A 27,763-nucleotide genomic window follows, 5' to 3' on the forward strand; every position below is an offset into this window, starting at 1 on the left:
CAATACTTCTTTCCTGATGGCAGCAGCGAGAACAGAGCATGTACTGGGTCGTGTGGATCCTTGATAATCGCTGCTGCTCTCTGACGGCCGCGTTCCCCGTAGATGTTCTTGATAGTGGGGAAGGTTTTGCCTGTGATGTCCTGGGCTGTGTCCACTACCTTTTGGAGGGTTTTACGCTCAGGGGTACTGGTGTCCCCATACCAGACTGTGGTGTAGCCTGTCAGCACACTTTCCATCACACGCCTGTAGAAATTTGCCAGGGTTTCTGGTACAGGCCAAACCTTCGCAAACTCCTGAGGAAGAAGAGATGCTAACGTGATTTCTTCACAAATTTGTGGAGGAAACAATCATCCCAACCCTGTGACTTTGTGCACTGGACTCCCCCCACCAGCAACACATTGAATCCCCCCACCTCCCCATAAAGGCTTACAGCAGGCACAACAGGCTCTTCAGCCCATCTTGCCCATTCCGACCAGGTGGACAACCGGCACTGGTCCCATTTACCTGCGTTCACCCCCCTCCCCTTCCCCTCTAAACCTTTCCCATCCATGCACCTGTGATTGTCCAAATACAGGGAGTAATGGGTGCCTGGAATGCATTGCAGGGGCGGGCGTGGGGTGGGGGGGGGGGGGGGAGGCTGGAATATTAGAGGGGCATTTAAGACTCACATGGATGCAAGAAAAATAACGGGGTATGGGTGTGAGGCCGGGAAGGGATGAGATTGTTGAGTAGGGTCGATATGGGTCAGCACCATACTGTGGGACGAAGGGCTTGTCCTGGAGTGTGTAGGTTCCTCTGGGTTGATTGGCTACAGGAACTCACACCCTTTTCTCGTTTCAACGTTAAGCCCCGGCGCCCCAGCTCACTCCAAGGTGGGGGGTTTCGAGCCCCGAACCTGGAACGTGAAGCCCCGCAGCCTGGGATGGGTTAACGGCAACTTCCTCCGAAACACCGGAGGATCCGGCCTCTACAAAGTGGGTTCCTCTCTCAATGAAACAGCGAGCAGGAGGGGAGACGTTGGTTCCGGCCAGAGAGATAGAGAGGAAGAGATAGAGGGGGAGAGGAGAGAGGGAGACATAGTGGGGAGGGGGGAAGGAAAGAGGAGAGAGGGAGGGAGAGAGATAGAGGGGGAGAGGAGAGAGATATATAGAGGGGGAGAGGCGGGACGGAGAGAGATAGAGGGGGAGAAGAGGGAGGGAGGGAGAAAGGGAGGGAGAAGAGGGAGGGAGGGAGAAGAGGGAGGGAGGGAGGGAGATAGGGGAGAGGAGGGGGGAGAGGAGGGGGAGAGGAGGGGGGAGAGGAGGGAGGGAGAGAGATAGACGGGAGAGGAGGGAGGGAGAGAGATAGAGGGGAGAGGAGAGAGGGAGAGATAGAGGGGAGAGGAGGGAGGGAGAGAGATAGAAGGGAGAGGAGGGAGGAAGAGAGACAGAGGGGAGAGGAGGGAGGGAGAGAGGGGAGAAATAGAGGGAGAGGGGATAGAGAGGGAGGGAGGGAGAAAGGGAGAGAGAGGGGAGAAATAGAGGGAGAGGGGATAGAGAGGGAGGGAGGGGGAGGAGAAGAGGGGGATAGAGGGAGGGAGGAGAGGGCGGAAGGATCGAGGGATAAAGGAAGGCTGCGGACGGAGAAGGAAGGGGAAGGGAATTGGGGAACAGACAGGGCTGTGCTCACTGGAGAGGCGGGGCGGAGACGGAGGGAGCCGGGCACAGGCGGCCGTGAAGCTGCTGCCCCCGGAGCCGGGAGCCCCGGGCCGGGCTGGGGGATGCTGAGGAAGACACCGGCGGCCGGCAAGCGGGTGAGTCCTGCCTGGGGGGAGGGGGGAGGGGGGAGGGGCGGGCGATGGGCAGGGGGTCCGGGGTCCGGCCATGGGAGGGAGGGCGGGCAATGAGCAGGGAGTCCGTGGTCCGGCCATTGTGGGGGTGGGGGGGGAGATGCCTGGGTCTGGGGTCCTGGAACCAGCCTCTGGGGCGTCTGAAGGTCCGGTGTCCGGTACATGTGGGGGTCTGGGGTCTGGGAGAGGGGGTTCAGGATCTGGGAGAGGGGGTTCAGTGTGGTCTCTGACTGTCTGGGGTCCAGGAGAGGGGGTTCAGGGTCTGGATTCTGACTGGGGTCTGGGAAAGGGGTTTCAGGGTCTGGGCTCTGATTGTCTGGGAGAGGGGGTTCAGGATCTGGGATCTGGAGTCTGGGAGAGGGGGTTCAGGGTCTGGGAGAGGGGGCTCAGGTTCTGGGCTCTGACTGGGGTCTGGAAGAGAAGGTTCAGGGTCTGGGCTCTGACTGGGGTCTGGGAAAGGGGGTTCAGGGTCGGCTCTGACGGGTCTGGGAGAGGGGGTTCTTGGTCTGGGCTCTGACTGGGGTCTGGGAGAGGGGGTTCAGGGTCTGGGCTCCTGTGTCTGGGGAGAGGGGCTGGAGTCTGGGCTTGGCATTGGGGTCCAAGGTCTATGTGTGGCATCTGGAGCCTGGTGAGGGGGGAGGGTGGTCTGGTGTCTGCATGTCTGAGGTTCAGTTTCTGGGACCCAGGACATCATGTCTGGGTATCTCGAGGTCGAGCTGACCGGTTCAGTGTGTGACCAGATAAGTGTCTGGCCATCGGTCTGGGGTCCTGGAACCAGTGTCTGGGATGGGTATCTGTGATGGGTGTCTTGGTGTCTGGGATGGGCGTCTGGGATAGATGTCTGGGATGGGTGTCTAGGCAAATGAGCATCTTGGATGTGTCTGGGTGTCTGAACAAATGGGCATCTGATATGTGTGTCTGGGGGTCTTGGACAGGTGTCTGGGATGAGCGTCTGGGTGTCTATGATTTGGAATCTGAGGACTGGTGTCTTGGTCTGTGGATCTGGCCTTTTGGAGCGATATCCCAGTGGTTCTGAGTTTGGTTTCCCAGGGCTGAAAACTTGGGATAGGGTCTGGAATCTAGAAGCACATTCTCCTGGCTGGAATCTGGGACCGGGAGTTGGTGAGTCAGGGTTTCCAAGGTGACGTTGGTCTGGGTCAGAGTACAGGTCTGATCCTTGTCGGGTTCACATCCAAGTCATGTGGTTGTGGTGCACAATGGCCTGGTGATGGGAATTTGGGGAAAGGGAACTCTCCAAGGTCCTGGGATTGGATCTCTGGGCTGGTTCAACCTACCATGGTGGAATCCAGGGTTGAATTGTCTTGGGGACCAGAGGGGGAGTCTGGGTATCTGGAATCATGGATAGAGGGTCTAGTCCAGGGATCCCATGGATCCAGTATTGTGGAAGGGGGAGTCTGGTGTCTAAGTTGATGCCCCACACCCAATGTCCAGGACATCCATGGTCTTCCATGATCCCAGGTTGGAGGTGTTGTGGACGGTGAGGAAGGCTTTAAAAGTTTGCAGAGGGAACTGGACCAACTGGAAAAATGGACCAGAAAATGGCTGATGGAATTTAATGCAGTTAAGGGTGAGGTGCTGCATTTTGGAAGGACAAACCAAGGTAGGACATGCACAGTAAATGGTCAGGCACTGAGGAGTTGGAGGAACAAAGGGATCTGGGAATACAGGTACATAATTCATTAAAGCGGTGTCACAGGTAGACAAGGTTGTGAAGAGAACTTTTGGCATCTTGGCCTTCATAAATCAAAGTAATGAGTCTAGGAGTTGGGATGTTATGGTCAAGTTGTATAAGACATTGGTGAGGCCAAATCTGGAGTATTGGGTGCAATTTTGGTCACCAAACTACAGGAAAGGTATCAATAAGATAGAAAGAGTGCAGAGAAGATTTACTAAGATGATGTCCGGACTTCAGGAACTGAGTTACAGGGAAAGGTTGAACAGGTTAGAGCGTAGAAGAATGAGGGGAAATTTGATTTAAAATTATGAGGGCGATAAACAGAGTAAATGAAGGCTGGCTTTTTCCTCTGAGGGGAGGTGAGATTCATGGGTTAAGGGGAAATGGGTAAAGTTTAGGGGGAACTTCTTCACACAGAGAGCGGTGGGAATGTGGAACGAGCTTCCAGCTGAGGTAGTGAATGTGGCTCAATTTTAACATTTGAGAGATTTGGATGGGTACATGGATGGGAGGGGCATGGAGGGCTGTGGACTGGGTGCAGATCAGTGGGACCAGGCAGAGTAGAAGGACTGAAAGGCCTGTTTTCTGTGCTGTAATGTTTGTGGTTGGGATGAGGGGCTCGGATCTGGGTCAGGAATCTAGTGCTCACAGCTCCAAGGGCTTTGTAACCTGGGGTTCAGGATCAGGAAGTCCCGGGAGGGAGAGGGAGAAGGTGGGGGTGGTGGTGGGGGGCGTTAAAATGTTTGGTTCATCTCCCTGAACCTGACTGGAGTCAAAAAGAAGTTGGGAAATTTTATTTCTCGGGATCAGGTGAGGAAAAGCCATGAGGTGAATGGGTGAGAAGAGTTTGGCGCTCCAATCCTTCCTGGCCTTGACCCGAATCTGTCCCTGTGTGGTTTTCTCAGGGCACCCAAGATGGGAATGTTCACCCAGGGCAGCCAGAAAAATGTGGCTGGATCCGGAAGTACTGTGGGAGAGGGATATTCCGGGAGATCTGGAAGAGCCGCTACCTGGTGCTGAAGATGGACCAGGTTTACATCTCGGACAAAGAGGTAGGGTTCTGAGACCAGAGGAAGATCTCATTCCCCTCACCTCCACAGTGGAAACATAGGCCCACATCTCAGCTTGGATCACACTGGACAACAATGTTTTTTGAAAGGTTTGCTTCCTGAAAAAAAGGGGGGTATTATGATGTATTACACAGGAAGTTGGAGAAACATTAAATTAGCTTTGATAGAATTCACCGTGTTTTATCGCATTGTGATGCTGACACTTTGCGTTAGTTTAACTGACCGAAAAATGTTTTGCCACTGATTTTCGTTTGTACTCAGCATCTGATGCCTCTCATGTCTAACAATAGTCGGCCGGCATTGATGGATTCCAGTTGCCCTGATACCACTTTTCCACAGTTGCAATGTCCCGGTGAAGCCTTCCACCCTATTCGTCACCAACTGCACCAAGTTCGGCTGGGAATTTCCAATGATGTATTGCACTTCACGGTTTTGTCTGCTCGAAGTCGACAGGAAATCACAAAAAATAGATTATGTCTAAAAAACGGTACATGATAGGAAATGTTAAAGGTGATTTTCGTGATCAACAGTCCACAATCCATAAAATACACCCAACAGTGTTCAGGAAGCAAAGCCTTCGTTGTCCAGTGTTTTTAAAACGTTAATTCTCCCGTGTGCCGAGATATGGCGAAAAGCTTTATTTTGTGTGCTATCTGGGCAAGTCAACCAGCCCTTGAGGCCGGACTGGTGGGAACAAAAGTGTAGAGTGTTCCAGAGAAATGGTTCAAGGGCTGCATCGTTTTATAACTAAGAGTACTGTTCAATAGTCTGATAACTGCAGGAAAGAAACTGTCCTTGAAGCTGGGGGCTGTGTTTTCAAACACGTGTATTTAATTTTTAAAAATTATTTAGATGTATAGCGCAGTAACAGGTCCTTCCAGCCCACACGCCCATGATGCCCGATAGGTTTTGAACAGTGGGAGGAAAGCCATGCAGACCCGGGGAGAACTCTTTACGGACAGCGCGGGATTCGAACCCAGGACCCAATCACTGGCGATGTTTCAGCATTGTGCTAACCGTTCCATATAGATCACACAAGATCACAAGATAAAGGAACAGAAGCAGGCCACTAGGCCTATCGAGTCTGTTCCGTAAATCTACACTAAGCTACTCTACACTTGTTCCAATATCTGGCCTTTTCCCCATATCCCTTGATGCCCTCACTGTCAGAAGGGAGGGTGGTGGGAGAAGATAGTGTGATTGGGGGAGGGGGGGGTGGTGCTGGGATGGGTCCTTTAAAAGGTTGGCTGCTTTCCCGAAGGAGGTGAAGACGGAGTCAATGCAGGGGTTGAGGATGGGTGACCTGCATTCACAACTCCACAGTTCACCTTCTCCATTACATTCTTTCACAGTCCGACCTTCCAGGGGTCCACTTCCATTCTCTTCCTCACTCCACTGTCCCTCTCCCCTCTGTTCCTTGCACACAGGCGTACAGATACACAGACACAGACAGACACACACACACACACACACACACACACACACACACACACACACACAGAGACACCCACACACACACACACACAGACAACACACATATGCGCACGCACATACTCACAGACAACACACACAGACAGCACACATACACACAGACATGCTCACAGACAACACATACACACACCGACAACACACACACAGATAGACAAGTATATACAGACAACACACAGACACACACACAATCACACTCACATATTAACAAATGCACGCACATGCACACACAAATACACACATGCACACACACGAACACACACACCAGCTACACACACCCTGACACACACACACTTGACACACTGAGTGTGACCAGCCTGAGAGGATGGAGAGGAAAGACAAGATCTCAAAATGACTCAGTGAGTATTTTTAAAGGCTGGCAGCTTGTCGGTCTCTTGCTGAGATTTCAGCGAGGAGCGATAACTGCAGCCATGTCTGCATAGCTAAATATAACTGGGAGCAACACTGTCCCACCCTCTTGAGGAGACCCCTCCTCCACCACTCCTGAGGGGGCCATCCATCCCACATGGTCCTCCCCAACTCCCTCATTGACCTGCCAGGGAGCCCTCAACATGGCTCCCTGCTCATCACTCCACTGTCCTTTGTTGGTCCTTGGGGTGATGGCGTTTGCCAGGGAGGGTATGAGACCTGTACCCTGTCACTCCATGTGTGGAGCTCTCTGGTCCCTACTCCCCTCCCCATCCCTTCCCCTCTCTGTAGAACCCCTAAATCTCTCCTTGTCTCTAACTTTCACCACTCCACTAAACCCCTCCCTGTCTCTGTAACCACCCCCTTTCCGGTCCCCTACACCCCTCCCTGTCTCTGTAGCCCCCTCCGGTCCTCTACACCCCTCCCTGTCTCTGTAGCCCCCTCCGGTCCCCTACACCCCTCCCTGTCTCTGTAACCCTCTCTGGTCCCCTACACCTCTCCCTGTCTCTGGACCCCAACACCCCTTTCTCAGTGACCCCTAGTCCTGGGACAGGACAGGTTGAGCACGGGGGTACCCGACTGTGGTGAGGTTCAGCGTTTCCCCCCTCCCTCTCAGGAAGGTGTTGCAGACCCCGGTGCCAGTGGGTTTGCTGGGCGGACTGGTGTCTGACCTCCCCCCCCCACCTTGGTCGGCAGGTGAAGGCGGAGTGGACGGCGCTGGAGCACTTCGACCTAACCGAGTACGAGAGGTGTGTGGAGCTGCGCAGGGGCAAGCGGTGCAGCAAGAAGGAGCGAAGCCGGTTCACACTGGTGGCCAGCCGGCAGCCGGGCAGCACGGTGGGTGATCGGCTGAGATCCTGGCCCCTGGGGCCCTCCCTGGCCTCTAACCCCCCGTAATCCCCAGACTTCATCCCCAGGGCTCCCATCCCGTCCTTGGGAACCCCCAACAAAACCCTATCCCCTAGGACCCCCAAACCCCAGCCCCTGGCCACCCCAGACCTGAGCCCCCAGGAACCCCAGCCCACAGGACCACCAGACCCCATCCCCGAGACCCCCAGAACCCAGGACCACTAAACACCAGTCCCGGGACCTTCAAACTCTGATCCCATCCCCAGGACCACCATTCCCTGTCCCCAGGACCCCCGATGCTGTCCCTGGCCCCTCGGACACCCAGACTATGGCCCCCATGAACCCTAAACCCCAGCCCCTGGGATCCCCAGTGCCCAGCTCCCAGGATTCCCAGACCTAGGCCCTCAGGACCCCCAGATCCCATTCCTTGGGGTACCTCAGCCCTTGGACTCCTAGATTCTTCCACATCCTATGCGACCCATCCCCACCCCCCCCCAGTCCCGCTGCACAGTCCCATGATTCAAGACCCCTGCACCTGGCTCTTGGACTCCAGGACATGAACCCCGGGCCCCCTGATCCTCAGTTGCCGGGGCCCCAGCTCCAATGATGGTCCTGCCCCCTCCGAGGCTGATCTGAAGGGAGTGGATGGAGGGAGGAAGCTCAGAGGGGAGGAGGGACCGAAAACTGAAGGGAAAGGGTGCTGAGGAGGAGGAAGTAGTACAGAGGGGAGGTGGGAATGGAGAGAGGAGGTCTGAGGGGAGGGGGAGCGGGAAATGGGGAACGGGATGGAGGGGAAGTGGAGTGTGTGTAGGGAGGCATGTGCTCCAAGGGGAGGAGGGAACGGGGGGAGGGGTGAATGGTGGGAAGGGAGTGGGTGGATGGGAGGGGGTAGATGGATGAAGGGAGCTTTGAGGCAGTTCCGGGGAGGGGTGGGACTCAGGGAGAGCCACTCAGTTGAGTAGCTATCTGAGGTGGTGGGGGTAGTGACCTGACTCTACCTTCACCTCTCCCCATTCACCAAACCCCCCCCCCCACACAGGCCCCCAACCTCATCTTCCTGGCGCTCAGTCCCGAGGAGAAGGAGTCCTGGATTAATGCCCTGAACACGGCTCTTAGCCGCGCCAAAAATCGCATCCTCGATGAGGTAACTGTTGTCCAGCACAGCACACACCTGGTCTGAGGGAGAGGGAGCTTCACTCAATGTCTGACCTCAGGAGTGTGTGATGGGACGGTGCAGAGGGAGCTTCACTCAGTGTCTGACCCCAGGAGTGTGTGATGGACGGTGCGGAGGGAGCTTCACTCAGTGTCTGACACCGGGAGAGTCTGATGGGATGGTGGGGAGGGAGCTTCACTCTGTGCCTGACCCTGGAAGTGTGTGATGGGACAGAGTGGAGGGAGCTTCACTCTATGTCTGACCCCGGGAGTGTGTGATGGGACGGTGCGGAGGGAGCTTCACTCTGTGTCTGACCCCGGGAGTGTGTGATGGGTCAGTGTGGAGGGAGCTTCACTCTGTGCTTGACCCTGGGAGTGTGTGATGGGACAGAGTGGAGGGAGCTTCACTCTGTGTCTGTCCCCAGGAGTGTGTGATGGGACGGTGCGGAGAGAGCTTCACTCTGTGTCTGACCCCGGGAGTGTGTGATGGGCCAGTGAGGAGGGAGCTTCACTCTCTGACCCTGGGAGTACTTGATGGGATGGAATGGAGGAAGCCTGGATGTGTCTGTGAATGATGGACCTGTTCCAGGCAGCCCGATAGCACATTACTTTCACCAATGTAAAACAGAGAAATGAAGTGATCGTTTGCGGCAGGTAAACTGCAGGACAATACGAGTTTTCACCAGTTGTCTACTTTTATTGATAAATTTGCAAAATACATTTCTGCATGTACACAGACACACGCACACAGACACACGCGCGAAAACACGCATGCAGACCAGCACACAGCCAGACGCACACAGCCACACGCACAGAGCCACACTCACATGGACATAGACACATGCACACAAACACATGCACACAGGCAGACGTACACACACAGACACATGCAAATACGTACACAGACACACGTACATAGACACACACAGAGGCATACACAGACACTAACACAGACACATGCACATAAATACATGCACACAGGTAGACACACATGCAGACACACACGCACATAGATACACACCGACACACGCACACAAACATGCACACAGGAACACACACACACATAGATGCACAAATACACACTGACACACAGGCAGACACAGACACACCCACACCAACACACACACAGACACTCACTGAGGCATACAGAGAAATAGACACACGCACACAGACACACTCACACCGACACACACATGCACATAAACACACACACACAGGCAGACACATACATACTCACACAGACACATGCACACAGGCAGACACACACATGCAGACACACACATACATAGCACACGTAGACACATGCACACAGATACACACACAGGCATACACAGACACACACAGGCATACACAGAAATAGACACACACACACACAGACACACTCACACCGACACGCACACACAGACACACACACACAGACACACTCACACCGACACACACACACAGACACACACACAGACACACGTACACAGACACATGATCACAAATACACACAGGCAGATACACACAGGCAGATACACACAGGCATACACAGACACATGCACACATGTACACAGGCACACTCACACTGACGCAGACACACATACGCAGACTCACACAGACACACACATGTAATAGATACACAGAGGCATACGCAGACACACACACAGGCATACACAGAAATAGGCACCCACACACAGACACACTCACACCGACACACACACAGACACACACAGAGGCATACACAGACACTCACACAGACACGTGCACATAAATACATGCACACAGGTAGACACACACGCAGACACACACACACATAGATACACACTGACACACGTGCACAAACATGCACACAGGCACACACACACACATAGATGCACAAATACACACTGACACACACATGAACACAGGCAGACACAGACACACCCACACCAACACACACACAGACACTCACTGAGGCATACAGAGAAATAGACACACGCACACAGACACACTCACACAGACACACACACACATGCACATAAACACACACACACACAGGCAGACACATACATACTCACACAGACACAGGAAGACACATACATAGCACACGTAGACACATGCACACAGATACACACACGGACACACACACAGGCATACACAGACAAACTCACACAGACACATGCACACAGCCACACACAGATACACGCAAACATGTACACAGACACATTCACTCAGACACTCCCACACTGACACATGTATGCAAACATGCACACAGACAGACACACACACAGACACATGCAAACAGATACACACAGACACTCTCAAACTGACACACACACAGACACTCACACCGACAGACACACTCATGCACACACGCACACACATGCACACAAATACACACCAACACACGCAAACACACTCACGCGGACACAGACACACACATGCACAAGCACACAGGCAGACACACACACACATAGACACGCACACACTGATACACACAGACACACTCACACGGACATACACATGCACACAAACATGCACACAGGCAGACACCCACACAGACACATGTACACAGATACACTCACATGGACACAGACACATGCACATAAACACACGCACACAGACACACGTACACACATATATAGACACACACACAGACACACTCACACCGACACACACACAGAGGCATACACAGACACTCACACAGACACATGCACATAAATACATGCACACAGGTAGACACACATGCAGACACACACACACATAGATACACACTGACACACGCACACAAACATGCACACAGGCACACACACACATAGATGCACAAATACACACTGACACACACATGAACACAGGCAGACACAGACACACCCACACCAACACACACACAGACACTCACTGAGGCATACAGAGAAATAGACACACGCACACAGACACACTCACACAGACACACACACACATGCACATAAACACACACACACACAGGCAGACACATACATACTCACACAGACACAGGAAGACACATACATAGCACACGTAGACACATGCACACAGATACACACACGGACACACACACAGGCATACACAGACAAACTCACACAGACACATGCACACAGCCACACACAGATACACACAAACATGTACACAGACACATTCACTCAGACACTCCCACACTGACACATGTATGCAAACATGCACACAGACAGACACACACACAGACACATGCAAACAGATACACACAGACACTCTCAAACTGACACACACAGACACTCACACCAACACAGACACACTCATGCACACACGCACACACATGCACACAGATACACACCAACACACGCAGACACACTCACGCGGACACAGACACACACATGCACAAGCACACAGGCAGACACACACACACATAGACACGCACACACTGATACACACAGACACACTCACACGGACATACACATGCACACAAACATGCACACAGGCAGACACACACACAGACACACGTACACAGATACACTCACATGGACACAGACACATGCACATAAACACACGCACACAGACACACGTACACACGTATATAGACACACACACAGACACACTCACACCGACACACACACAGAGGCATACACAGACACTCACACAGACACATGCACATAAATACATGCACACAGGTAGACACACATGCAGACACACACACACATAGATACACACTGACACATGCACACAAACAGGCACACACACACATAGATGCACAAATACACACTGACACACACATGAACACAGGCAGACACACCCACACCAACACACACACAGACACTCACTGAGGCATACAGAGAAATAGACACACGCACACAGACACACTCACACAGACACACACACACATGCACATAAACACACACACACAGGCAGACACATACATACTCACACAGACACAGGCAGACACACACATACATAGCACACGTAGACACATGCACACAGATACACACACACGGACACACACACAGGCATACACAGACAAACTCACACAGACACATGCACACAGTCACATGCAAACATGTACACAGACACATTCACTCAGAAACTCCCACACTGACACATGTATGCAAACACGCACAGACAGACACACACACATAGACACATGCAAACAGATACAGACACTCTCAAACTGACACACACACAGACACTCACACGGACACAGACACACTCACACATGCATGGACAAGCACACAGGCAGACACACACACACATAGACACACACACACTGATATACGCAGACACTCACACGGACACACACACGTACACACGTATATAGACACACACACAGACACACTCATACCGACAGACACGCACACAGACACATTCACACAGACACATGCACATAAATACACCTGCAGGCATACACAGACCCACTCAAACAGACACATGCACACAAACACACACACACAGATACACACTGACACACTCACTGACACACAGACACATTCACACAGACACATGCACATAAATACACCTGCAGGCATACACAGACCCACTCAAACAGACACATGCACACAAACACACGCACACAGTCAGACACACACACAGATATACACTGACACACACACGTTCACAGGCATACACAGACTCACACACACAGATACACACACGGACACACGTACACAGACACACAGGAACACACACCGATGTAGACACACATATGCAGACTCACTCGCACAGACACATGAACACAAACACGCACACATTCAGACACACACACACATAGAAACACGCACATAGATACACTCCGATACACACACGTACACAGGCATACACAGACACACTCACACTGACACACACATGTAATAGATACACAGAAGCATACACAGACACACACAGGCATACACAGAAATAGACACCCACACACAGACACACTCACACAGACACACACACAGGCATATGCAGACACATTCACACAGACACATGCACATAAATACACCCGCAGGCATACACAGACCCACTCAAACAGACACATGCACACACACACACACACACACACACACAGGCAGACACACACACAGATACACACTGACACACACATGTTCACAGGCATACACAGACTCACACACACAGATACACACACGGACACACGTACACAGACACACAGGAACACACACCGATGTAGACACACATATGCAGACTCACTCGCACAGACACATGAACACAAACACACACACACATAGAAACACGCACATAGATACACTCCGATACACACATGTACACAGGCATACACAGACACACTCACACAGACACACTGACACACACATGTAATAGATACACAGAAGCATACACAGACACACACAGGCATACACAGAAATAGACACCCACCCACAGACACACTCACACAGACACACACACAGGCATATGCAGACACATTCACACAGACACATGCACATAAATACACCCGCAGGCATACACAGACCCACTCAAACAGACACATGCACACACACACGCACACACAGGCAGACACACACACTGACACACACATTCACAGGCATACACAGACACACTCACACCGAGACACACATGTAATAGATACACAGAGGCATACACAGACACATACAGGCATACACAGAAATAGACACACACACACAGACACACTCACACCGACACACACACAGACACATGTACACAGACACACGCACACAGATACATGCACACAAACACACGCACACAGTCAGACTCACACACATAGAAACACGCACATAGATACACTCCGATACACACACGTACACAGGCATACACAGACACACTCACACAGACACACTGACACACACATGTAATAGATACACAGAGGCATACACAGAAATAGACACACACAGAGACACACTCACACCAACACACACACACGTACACAGACACACGCACACAAACACGCACACAGGCAGATACACACAGGCATACACAGACACACGCACACATGTACACAGGCACACTCACACCGACGCAGACACACATACGCAGACTCACTCACACAGGCACACACACAGGCATACACAGAAATAGACACCCACACAGACCCACTCAAACAGACACACACAGACACATGCACACAAACACACACAGGCAGATGCACACTGACTCACACACGTACACAGGCATTCACAGACACACGCACACAGACACACTCACACCGACACACACACAGACACACGTAACAGACACACACAGAGGCATACACAGACACTCACACAGGCATACACAGAAACAGACACACGCACACAGACACACTCACACCGACACACTCACAGACACATGCAGACAAACACACACACAGGCATACACAGACTCATGCTCACAGATACACACATGGACACACGTACACAGGCGCACACACACACACACACACAGGCACACACACCGATGCAGACACATGAACACAAACACACGCACACAGGCAGACATACACACATACACAGACACACTCACACAGACACGTGCACATAAATACACGCACACAGGTAGGCACACATAGATACACACCGACACACGCACACACACACATAGATGCACAAACACACACAGACACACTCACACCGACACACACACAGACAGACACATGCAAATAAACACAGACACACACACATAGACCCACGCACAGTTACACACAGACACATGCACAGGCATACACAGACATATTCAAACTGACACACTCACACAGACACACGCACACAAACACATACACACAGGCAGACACACACAGACATAGACTCACGCGCACAGATACATACCAACAAACACACAGACACATGCACATACGTTCACAAACACACACAGGCATACACAGACACACGCACACAGTTACACTCAATCCAACGCACACACATACACAGACACACTCACATAGACAGACACATGTACACATGTAGACAGACACACAGGCATACACAGACACACTTATATCGGCGCGCACACACAGACACATGTACACAGACACATACACAGGCACAAGCATGCAGACACACACACAAACACGTATACATCTACACAGACACACACACAGGCATACACAGACACACACACAGACACACTCACACCGACACACACACAGACACATGTAACAGACACACACAGAGGCATATACAGAAACACACACAGGCATACACAGACACACTTATATCGGCGCGCACACACAGACACATGTACACAGACACATACACAGGCACAAGCACGCACACACACACACAAACACATGTATACATCTACACAGACACACACACAGCCATACACAGACACACACACAGTCACAGACACACACACATAAATACACGCACACAGGTAGACACACATGCAGACACACACACACATAGATACACACCGACACATGCACACAAACATGCACACACAGGCACACACACACATAAACGCACAAATACACACTGGCACACACATGAACACAGGCAGACACCACACACACAGACACATGTAACAGACACATACTGAGGCATACACAGAAATAGACATACACACACAGACACACTCTCTCTGACACACACACACAGACACATGCACATAAACGCACACACAGGCAGACACACACACATAGACCCACACACAGTTACACACAGACACATGCACAGGCATACACAGACACAATCAAACAGACACACTCACTCGGACACAAACACACACAGACACATGCACACAGGCAGACACACACAGACATAGACTCACGCGCACAGATACATACCAACACACACACAGACACATGCACATACATTCACAAACACACACACAGGCATACACAGACACACGCACACAGTTAGACTCAATCCAACACACACACGTACACAGACACACTCACACCAACAGACACATACACAGACACACACAGGCATACACAGACACATGCACACAGACACATGCACACAGACACACTCACACTGACATACACAGACACATGTACACACGTAGACAGACACACAGGCATACACAGACACACTTACACCGGCGCACACACACAGACACATGTACAGAGACACACACGCAGGCATACACAGGCACAAGCACACAGATACATGTGCACAGACACACTCACAAACAAATGTATACATGTACACAGACACACACACAGGCATATACAGACGCACGCACACAGACACACGTAACAGACACACACAGAGGCATACACAGACACACACACAGGCATACACAGAAATAGACACATGCACAGAGACACACATAAGCAGACACACACATGCACAGACACACTCACACAGTCACAGACACATGCACACAGATACACACCGACACACACACAGACACATGCACATAAATATACACACAGAGGTAGACACACATGCACACACATAGATACACACCGACACTTGCACACAAACACGCACACACAGGCACACACACACACATAGATGCACAAATACACACTGACACACACATGAACACAGGCAGACACAGACACATCCACACCAACACACACACAGACACATGTAACAGACACACACTGAGGCATACACGGAAATAGACATACGCACACAGACATACTCACTCCGACACACACACACAGACACATGCACATAAACTCACATACAGGCAGACACACACACACATAGACCCACACACACACAGACAGACAGACACACAGGCATACACAGACAATCAAACAGACACACTCACACAGACACACACACACAAACAAACACACACACAGACAAATGCACACAGGCAGACACACACAGACATAGACTCACGCACACAGATACATACCCACACACACAAACAGACATATGCACATACTTTCACAGACACACACACAGGCATACACAGACACACGCACACAGACACACTCACACCGACACACACAGACACATGTAACAGACACACACAGAGGCATACACAGAAACAGACACACGCACACAGACAAACTCACACTGACATACACACAGATACACGCACACACACACACACAGAGGCATACACAGACTCACGCACACAGATACACACATGGACACATGTACACAGGCACACACCCACACCAACACGCACACAGGCACATGCACATAAACACACACACAGGCAGACACACACACATAGACCCACACACACAGTTACACAAAGACACACACACACACAGACAAACACAGAGGCATACACAGACAATCAAACAGACACACTCACACAGACACACACACACAAACAAACACACACACAGACAAATGCACACAGGCAGACACACACAGACATAGACTCACGCACACAGATACATACCCACACACACAAACAGACATATGCACATACTTTCACAGACACACACACAGGCATACACAGACACACGCACACAGACACACTCACACCGACACACACAGACACATGTAACAGACACACACAGAGGCATACACAGAAACAGACACACGCACACAGACAAACTCACACTGACATACACACAGATACACGCACACACACACACACACAGGCATACACAGACTCACGCACACAGATACACACATGGACACATGTACACAGGCACACACCCACACCAACACGCACACAGGCACATGCACATAAACACACACACAGGCAGACACACACACATAGACCCACACACACAGTTACACAAAGACACACACACACACAGACAAACACAGAGGCATACACAGACAATCAAACAGACACACTCACACAGACACACACAAACACACACACACAGACACATGCACACAGGCAGACACACACAGACATAGACTCACGCACACAGATACATACCCACACACACAAACAGACATATGCACATACTTTCACAGACACACACAGGCATACACAGACACACGCACACAGACACACTCACACCGACACACACAGACACATGTAACAGACACACACAGAGGCATACACAGAAACAGACACACACACACAGACAAACTCACACTGACATACACACAGATACACGCACACACACACACACAGGCATACACAGACTCACGCACACAGATACACACATGGACACATGTACACAGGCACACACCCACACCAACACGCACACAGGCACATGCACATAAACACACACACAGGCAGACACACACACATAGACCCACACACACAGTTACACAAAGACACACACACACAGACAAACACAGAGGCATACACAGACAATCAAACAGACACACTCACACAGACACACACAAACAAACACACACACACAGACACATGCACACAGGCAGACACACACAGACATAGACTCACGCACACAGATACATACCCACACACACACACACACACACACACAGAGACATATGCACATACATTCACAGACACACACAGGCATACACAGACACACTAACACCGACACATACACAGACACACATAACACAAACATCCAGAGGCATACACAGAAACAGACACATGCACAAAGACACACGCACACAAACATGCTCACAGGCACACACACACACATAGATGCACAAATACACACTGGCACACACATGAACACAGGCAGACACAGACACACCCACACCAACACACACAGACACATGTAACAGACAGATACTGAGGCATACACAGAAATAGACATACACACACAGACACACTCACTCTGACACACACACACAGGCAGACACACACACACAGTTACACACAGACAGACACACAGGCATACACAGACAATCAAACAGACACACTCACACAGACACACACACACAAACAAACACACACACAAACACATGCACACAGGCAGACACACACAGACATAGTCTCACGCACACAGATACATACCCACACACAGACATATGCACATATGTTCACAGACACACACAGAGGCATACACAGATACACACACACAGACACATGTAACAGACACACACAGAGGCATACACAGAAACAGACACAGACACACTCACACTGACATACACACAGACACACACACACAAACACACACACAGGCATACACAGACTCACGGACACAGGCACACACACACATACAGGCACACTCACACCGATGTAAACGCACATATGCAGACTCACTCGCACAGACTCATGCACACAAACACAAGCACACAGTCAGATACACACACATAGAAACATGCACATAGATACACTCCGACACACACATGTACTCAGGGATACACAGACACACGCACACAGACACACACATGTAATAGATACACAGAGGCATACACAGACACATACAGGCATACACATAAATAGACACACACACAGACACACTCACACTGACACACACAGACACACGTACACAGACACACGCACACAGACACACACATGTAATAGATACACAGAGGTATACACAGTCACACACACACAGAGGCATACACAGAAATAGACACTCACACACAGATGCACACACACAAACACACACAGAGGCATACACAGACACATTCACACAGACACATGCACATAAATACACACGCAGGCATACACAGGCCCACTCAAACAGACACACACAGACACATGCACGCAAACACACACACACAGGCAGACACACACAGATACACACTGACACACACACATACATAGGCATACACAGACACACGCAGACAGACACACTCACACCGACACACACACAGACACAAGTAACAGATACACACAGAGGCATACACAGACACACTCACACAGACACATGCACATAAATGCACACACACAGGTAGACACACACATAAATACACACTGACACACGCACACAAACATGCACACAGGCACACACACACAGATGCACAAATACACACTGACACACACGAACACAGGCAGACACAGACACACCCACACCAACATACACAGACACAAGTAACAGACACACACTGAGGCATACAGAGAAATAGACACACACACACAGACACACTCACACCGACACACACACACACAGACACATGCACATAAACACACACATAGACCCACACACAGTTACACACAGACACATGCACAGGCATACACAGACACAATCAAACAGACACACTCACTCGGACACACGCACACAAACACACACACAGACACATGCACACAGGCAGACACACACAGACATAGACTCATGCGCACAGATACATACCAACACACACACAGACACATGCACATACATTCACAAACACACACGCAGGCATACACAGATGCACTTACACCGGCACACACACACAGACACATGTACACAGACACACACGCAGGCATACACAGGCACAAGCACACAGACACATGCGCACAGACACACACACAAACACATGTATACATGTACACAGACACACACACAGGCATACACAGACACACGCACACAGACACACGTAACAGACACTCACAGAGGCATACACAGACACACACAGGCATACACAGAAATAGATACACACACAGAGACACACTCACACCAACACACACACACAGACAGACGTAACAGACACACACAGAGGCATACACAGACACACACACAGGCATACACAGAAATAGACACACGCATAGAGACACAAATAAGCAGACACACACATACACAGACACACTCACACAGTCACAGACACACACACATAGATACACACCGACACACGCACACAAACATGCAAACAGGCACACACACACATAGATGCACAAATACACACTGACAGACACACGAACACAGGCAGACACAGACACACCCACACCAACACACACACAGACACATGTAACAGACACACACTGAGGCATTCACAGAAATAGACATACGCACACAGACATACTCACTCCGACACACAGACACATGCACATAAACACACATACAGGCAGACACACACACATAGACCCACACACACACAGACAGACAGACACACAGGCATACACAGACAATCAAACAGACACACTCACACAGACACACACACACAAACAAACACACACACAGACAAATGCACACAGGCAGACACACACAGACATAGACTCACGCACACAGATACATACCCAGACACACACACAGACATATGCACATACTTTCACAGACACACACACAGGCATACACAGACACACGCACACAGACACACTCACACCGACACACACAGACACATGTAACAGACACACACAGAGGCATACACATAAACAGACACACGCACACAGACATACACACAGATACACGCACACAAACACACACACAGGCATACACGGACTCATGCACACAGATACACACACGGACACATGTACACAGGCACACACACACACAGGCACACTCACAGCGATGCAGACACACATATGCAGACTCACTCACACAGACACATGCACACAAACACACGCACACAGTCAGACACACACACATAGAAACACGCACATAGATACACTCCGACACACACACATGTACACAGGCACACGTAACAGACACATACTGAGGCATACACAGACACACACACAGGCATACACAGAAACAGACACACGTACACAGACACACATACTTAGACACAAGAAAACAGACACACTCACAGACACATGCACACAAACATGCACACAGGCATACACAGACTCACGCACGGACACACATGTACACAGGCACACACACACACACACACACACACAGGCATACACAGAAACAGACACACATACACAGACACACATACTTAGACACAAGAAAACAGACACACTCACACCGACACACTCACAGACACATGAACACAAACATATGCACACAGGCAGACACACACACACACATAGATACACATGCACATAGATACACAAAGACACATGTACACAGACACACGCACAGGCATACACAGACTCATGCACACAGACACACTCACACAGACATACACACAAACACACACACAGGCAGACACACACACACACACACATAGACACACACACAGATACACACCGACACACACACACGTACACAGACACATACGCAGGCGTGCACAGACACAGAGACAAGTGCACAGAGACACACTCACACCGACACACACACAGACATGTGTATGCACATACACAGACACACACATACAGTCACACACACTCACACAGACACATGCACACAAACTCACACACAGGCAGACATGCACACACACATAGACACACGCACACAGATACACACCGACACACACACACACATGTACACAGAAACATATGCAGGCATACACAGACACACAGACGCACTCACACCAACACACACACAGACACATGTACGCACGTACACAAATGCACACATACACTCACACACACTCACATGGACACATGCACACAAACACATGCACGAAGGCAGACACAAACATATAGACACATGCACACAGATACACACTGACACACACACGTACATACACACAGGCATACATACACACGCACACAGACACACTCACACCGACACAGATACACATGCACACAGATACACAAAGACACATGTACACAGACACACACACAGGCATACACAGACTCATGCACACAGACACACTCACACAGACATGCAGACAAACACACACACATAGACACATGCACACAGATACACACCGACACATGCACACACAGACACACACACACAGCCACATGCACACACATACACAAACACACATGCAGGCATACACAGACACATGCACACAGACACACACACACTGACACATGCACACACGTAGACAGACACACACACACACACACACAGGCATACACAGACACACTCACACAGACACATGCGCACAAAAACACACACACAGGCAGACACACACACTCACACAGGCAGACACACACACTCACATAGACACACACACACAGATACACACCGACTCATATACACACACACACACAGACACACGCTCACACATACACAGACACACACAGGCATACACAGACACACGCACACGGACTCTTGCACACAGACACACTCACACTGATACATACACAGGCACATGTACACACGTACTCAGACACACACACAGGCATACAGAGACACACTCACACTGGCAAACACACAGACACATGTACACACGTACACAGACACACTCACAATGGCACACTCACACACAGACACACACGCAGGAATACACAGGCACATGAACACAGACACATGTGCACAGACACACACATAGACACATGTACACAGACACACACAGGCATATACAGACACACTCACACTGACACACACACAGATACATGTACACAGACACACACACACACACACACACAGGCATACACAGACACACTCACACCGGCACACACACACATACACATGTACACACATACACAGACACACACACAGGCACATGTACACAAACACATGCACGTAGACACACGCACACAGATACACACAGACATACACACATACATTCACAGACACACTCACACCAACACACACACAGACTCATGTACACACGTACACAGACACACTCACACCGGCACACACACACAGACACATGTACACAGACACACACGCAGGCATATGCGCACAGACACACACACAGACACATGTACACAAACACGCGCACGTAGACACACGCACACAGATACAATCACACCGACACAGACACATGTACACAGACACACACAGGCATATACAGACACCCGCACACACACGTGTGTGTGTGTGTGTGCGCGCATACACCCCTTGAGCAGGCCCCCAGTCCTCTACACTGTGTTGTCCCTTCCCCAGGTAACGGTGGAGGCAGACAGTTTGTTGGTTCACCCGACGCGGGATAGGGCGAGGATCCCTCTTGGCCGTCGGCCTCCGAGCCGTGGGCACCTGACCGCAGTGGTGAGTTTCTCCACCTGGTTGGGTCACTCACCCGGGGAGGTAGTGGAAATCTTGTGGTAGGGGTTTGGGAGGGGGCCCTCAAAGGAGAGGGTAGGGCCTTTGGGGGAGGGGAAGGGGTCCTTGAAGATGGTGAGGGGATGGGGCCTTGGAGGGAGGGTCACTAGGCCTTCGGAGGATGGGGGGTTAATGGGTCTTCTAGGGCCCTTGGGGAGAGAGTGGGACGACATTGGGCTGGTGTTCGGACACTGAGGACTTCTCTCCCCTCACCTCTCCCCTCCCCCACAGGCTTCCACTTCCACGTCGGACGGGATGCTGACTCTCGACCTGATCCAGGAGGAGGATGGAGGCGAGAGGCCAGAAGATGAAGCGATCCTGCTGGATCGTCCTGCAGGGGAACACTTGGGGCCAAGGGAGGCCCAGGTTGGTGGCCAGCAGCTCTCAGCTGTTTTCTTGGACAGGGAGGTCATCCCATCGGCCCAAAGCCTGGGCGAGTGGGGCAGGTGGGTGTCGGAGGACATGCTGCTCAGGACTGGTTCTGGGCCCAGGCCTGAGGCCTCTCCTCGGGGCAGCTCGGAGGGTGAGAGGCTGGTCCGGCTCCGCGACCTCGTCTCCCTGAAGCTGCAGAGAACTCAGCTACTGCTGTCAGAATCAGCCCCACAGTCTGGGGTCGTCTTTGGGCCCAGCCAGGCCCCTTTGCAGGCCCGGGCCCTTCTGGCCGAAGCCCTGGCCAACTGGAGCCAGGCCAAGCAGGTGCTGGAGGAGGTCCAGGACCTGCGGCGTCTGTGCGGGGACCCTGTGCGACTGCAGGGCGGGCCACAGCCTGGCATGGCTGGCCCCCAGCCCTGCCAGGGGAGCCTGCTGTAACCACCGGCCCACTCCTGGTCCCGTCTTGGGCAAGAGGCCTCAGGCTGGCGGATGAGGGGCCTTCATATGAGGGTGGGGCGAGGCGCGGAACTACATGTGAGAGGCGGGGTCTGGCCCCAGTGGAAGGTGGGGCCTGGTGTGAGACGGGGCCTGGACAATAGAGGTGGTGCCCAGCCCAATGGGGGCGGGGCCTGGCACAGTGGATGCAGGGCCTGGACAATGGGAGGCGTGGCCTGGACAATGGGACGGAGCCTTAGTATTAAGGATGGGCACAGCCATTGGGGCCCAGCCTTCGGTGCAGATTGGTTGGGCTACCTGTCTGTCACAGAGGAGTCAGTGAGGGCAAGGATCTGCCTGCTCTTGGGTCCTGTCCTCAGCCAATGGGACCCCAGTGATCGGTCCTTCCACCACATTGCCCGCAGCTCATGTGGGTCCTTCAACCATTGAGTCCTTCGCTGGTCGGCTGCTGTGGTCACCGTCGTCCTGCTGGGATGTCTCCGCTCCTTCTCAACGGCAGTGAGGGGGGTGGGTGTTGTCCCCATTTCTGGTTCCCCATGCCAGTCGATGGGCTGAATGGCCTACTTCTGCTCTGATGGACATCTTAGGCCTGGCCCCTTGTGAATGTGACCTCCTGTGGATGCTGCGTGACGTGCTGAGTTTCTCCAGCATTTTAATGGCAGCGGGAAGTGTTCATGAGGAGAGAGCAGTGTTTGCACCAAACGCCACCCTTTCACACCCCACGCACCCCCGTCCCCCTTTGCTTGCTCTCTCCCTCCCCCATGTTTCCCAACTGTTGCCCCTCCCAGCTCTCCATTTTATTTGATTTGTCAGGGCTTCGAGGGTCACGGGGAGAAAGCTGGGGAGTGGGGCTGAGTGGGTGGATGGAACAGCTCATGATTAGAATGGCAGAGCAGACTTGATGGGGTGAATGGCCTACATCTGCTTCTATATCTTGTGAACCCACCCCCCAGTCTCAACCCTCCTGAGTACTGGGGGCTGGATGGAGGCACTTGGTGGGGAGGAAAATAATCCAAATGAATGGAGAAAATGCTGTGCTCCCAAAATGTAGGGAAATTCTCCCCAGCAGGAGGAAAGAATCTGGGACAAGGAGGTCTCGACTCCAGCGTTAGGGCAGCGATTTGGCCTGCATTGGTCTCTGTCGAATCTCAGCCCTGCAGGATGCCTGCAGGGACCGCAGGTTGAACCGGGCACTCCGTTCCGAACCTCTCCTCACGGGGAAACGGATCGAACCGGCCACGTGGGTCCAGGATCTCCAGACCGACAGTGAGGGAGTGTCCGTGCACTACCTCAGCTCCCTGCCCCGGCCGTCGTAGACCCAGGTGTCAGTGGAGCATGAACCAACCTTGCCTGCAGATAGTTTTGGTTTGGAGTTGTGATTTTAATATGATTAAATTAAAACCGAGTTTAAGAGAAGTCTGTTCCATAGCATTTGGGTGGATCTGAGCTCTGGGGCGTGAGGGTTGTTTCCAGTCAAGTTTATTGCACAAGTCCAAGCCAATGTAACAACATTTTGTGGTCCACGCAGACACACAACCAGACATAAACACACATACAGACAAATGGCACAAACGCAGGACAAGGATTCACAGAGAGCAGTGATTTTCAGCCATCTCCGTTCCATGCACAGTGTAATCCCTGGGCCGTCAGTGCTCTGTGATTAGTAAGGGATCGCTTAAGGGGGGATGTGGGTGGGAAGAAAAAGTTTGAAAACCCACTGCTCTATACAAATGTACTCGGATGCTTAGTGTGGGTTAGTCGTTCAGCCTGGTGGTGCTGGCTTGGACTTGTATCGGTGGGGGTCCTTGACACTGTATCGCAGAGTGGGATGCATCCTTGATGCTGCACCATAAGGTGGGGGTCCTTGACGCTGCATCACAGGGCGGTGGGGATCTCCGACGCTGCATCACAGGGTGGCATGGGTCCTCAACGCTGCATCATAGGGTGAGTGGGGATCTCCGACGCTGCATCACAGGGTGGGATGGGTCCTCAACGCTGCATCATAGGATGAGTGGGGTGCTCGATGCCTCATCGTAGTGCAGTGGTGGTCCTCAACGCAGCATCGCAGGGACATGGGTGCCCTCAACGCTGCGTCACAGGGTGAGAGGATCCTCGATGTTGCATCGCAGGGGTTTGGGGACCTTGACGTTGCATCGCAGGGTGGGAGGGGTCCTCGACATTGCATTGCAGGGCGGTTGGGGTCCTTGACGCTGCATGGCTGGGATGTGGTGGTCCTTGATGGAGCATCGTAGGGTGGGAGGATTCCTCGACAATGCATGACAGGGTGGTGGGGTCCTCGAAAATGCATTGCAGGGTGGGAGGGGTTCTCGACACTACATTACAGGGTGAGAGGATCCTCGACATTGCATCGCAGGGGTGAAGGGTCCTCGATGCTGCATCGCAGGGGTTTGGGGACCTTGACGTTGCATCGCAGGGTGGGAGGGGTCCTCGACATTGCATTGCAGGGAGGTTGGGGTCCTTGACGCTGCATGGCTGGGATGTGGTGGTCCTTGATGGAGCATCGTAGGGTGGGAGGATTCCTCGACAATACATGACAGGGTGGTGGGGTCCGCGAAAATGCATTGCAGGGTGGGAGGGGTTCTCGACACTACATTACAGGGTGAGAGGATCCTCAACATTGCATCGCAGGGGTGAAGGGTCCTCGACGCTGCATCGCAGGGGTTTGGAGACCTTGACGTTGCATCGCAGGGTGGGAGGGGTCCTCGACATTGCATTGCAGGGAGGTTGGG

General features: G+C 51.7%; 1 protein-coding gene across 2 annotated transcripts; it reads left to right on the top strand.

Annotated features, from left to right (window-relative positions):
• Positions 1-1,557: 1,557 nt before the first annotated feature.
• Positions 1,558-26,429, top strand: LOC138764528 (pleckstrin homology domain-containing family O member 1-like). Of its 2 annotated transcripts, XM_069940595.1 has the most exons (6): positions 1,561-1,792; positions 4,430-4,576; positions 7,208-7,348; positions 8,400-8,504; positions 24,030-24,131; positions 24,417-26,429. In XM_069940595.1, exons 1-6 carry the CDS (start codon positions 1,760-1,762, stop codon positions 24,993-24,995), a joined length of 1,107 nt encoding a protein of 368 aa, XP_069796696.1. In that variant the 5' UTR covers positions 1,561-1,759; the 3' UTR covers positions 24,996-26,429. The 2 variants fall into 2 exon arrangements, with proteins under 2 accessions (XP_069796697.1, XP_069796696.1); XM_069940596.1 differs by lacking the exon at positions 7,208-7,348 and having other exon boundaries at positions 1,558-1,792.
• The last annotated feature ends 1,334 nt before the right edge of the window (positions 26,430-27,763 follow it).

This window comes from Narcine bancroftii, chromosome 5 (assembly GCF_036971445.1).
Source record: "Narcine bancroftii isolate sNarBan1 chromosome 5, sNarBan1.hap1, whole genome shotgun sequence".
Lineage (NCBI taxonomy): Eukaryota > Metazoa > Chordata > Chondrichthyes > Torpediniformes > Narcinidae > Narcine > Narcine bancroftii.

Coding starts and splice junctions, on each gene's coding strand:
- LOC138764528 (XM_069940595.1), top strand. CDS start 1,760: ATGCTGAGGAAGACACCGGCGGCCGGCAAGCGG. Junction 7,349..8,399: donor GCCGGCAGCCGGGCAGCACG/GTGGGTGATCGG, acceptor CCCCCCACACAG/GCCCCCAACCTCATCTTCCT. Junction 24,132..24,416: donor GTGGGCACCTGACCGCAGTG/GTGAGTTTCTCC, acceptor CCTCCCCCACAG/GCTTCCACTTCCACGTCGGA.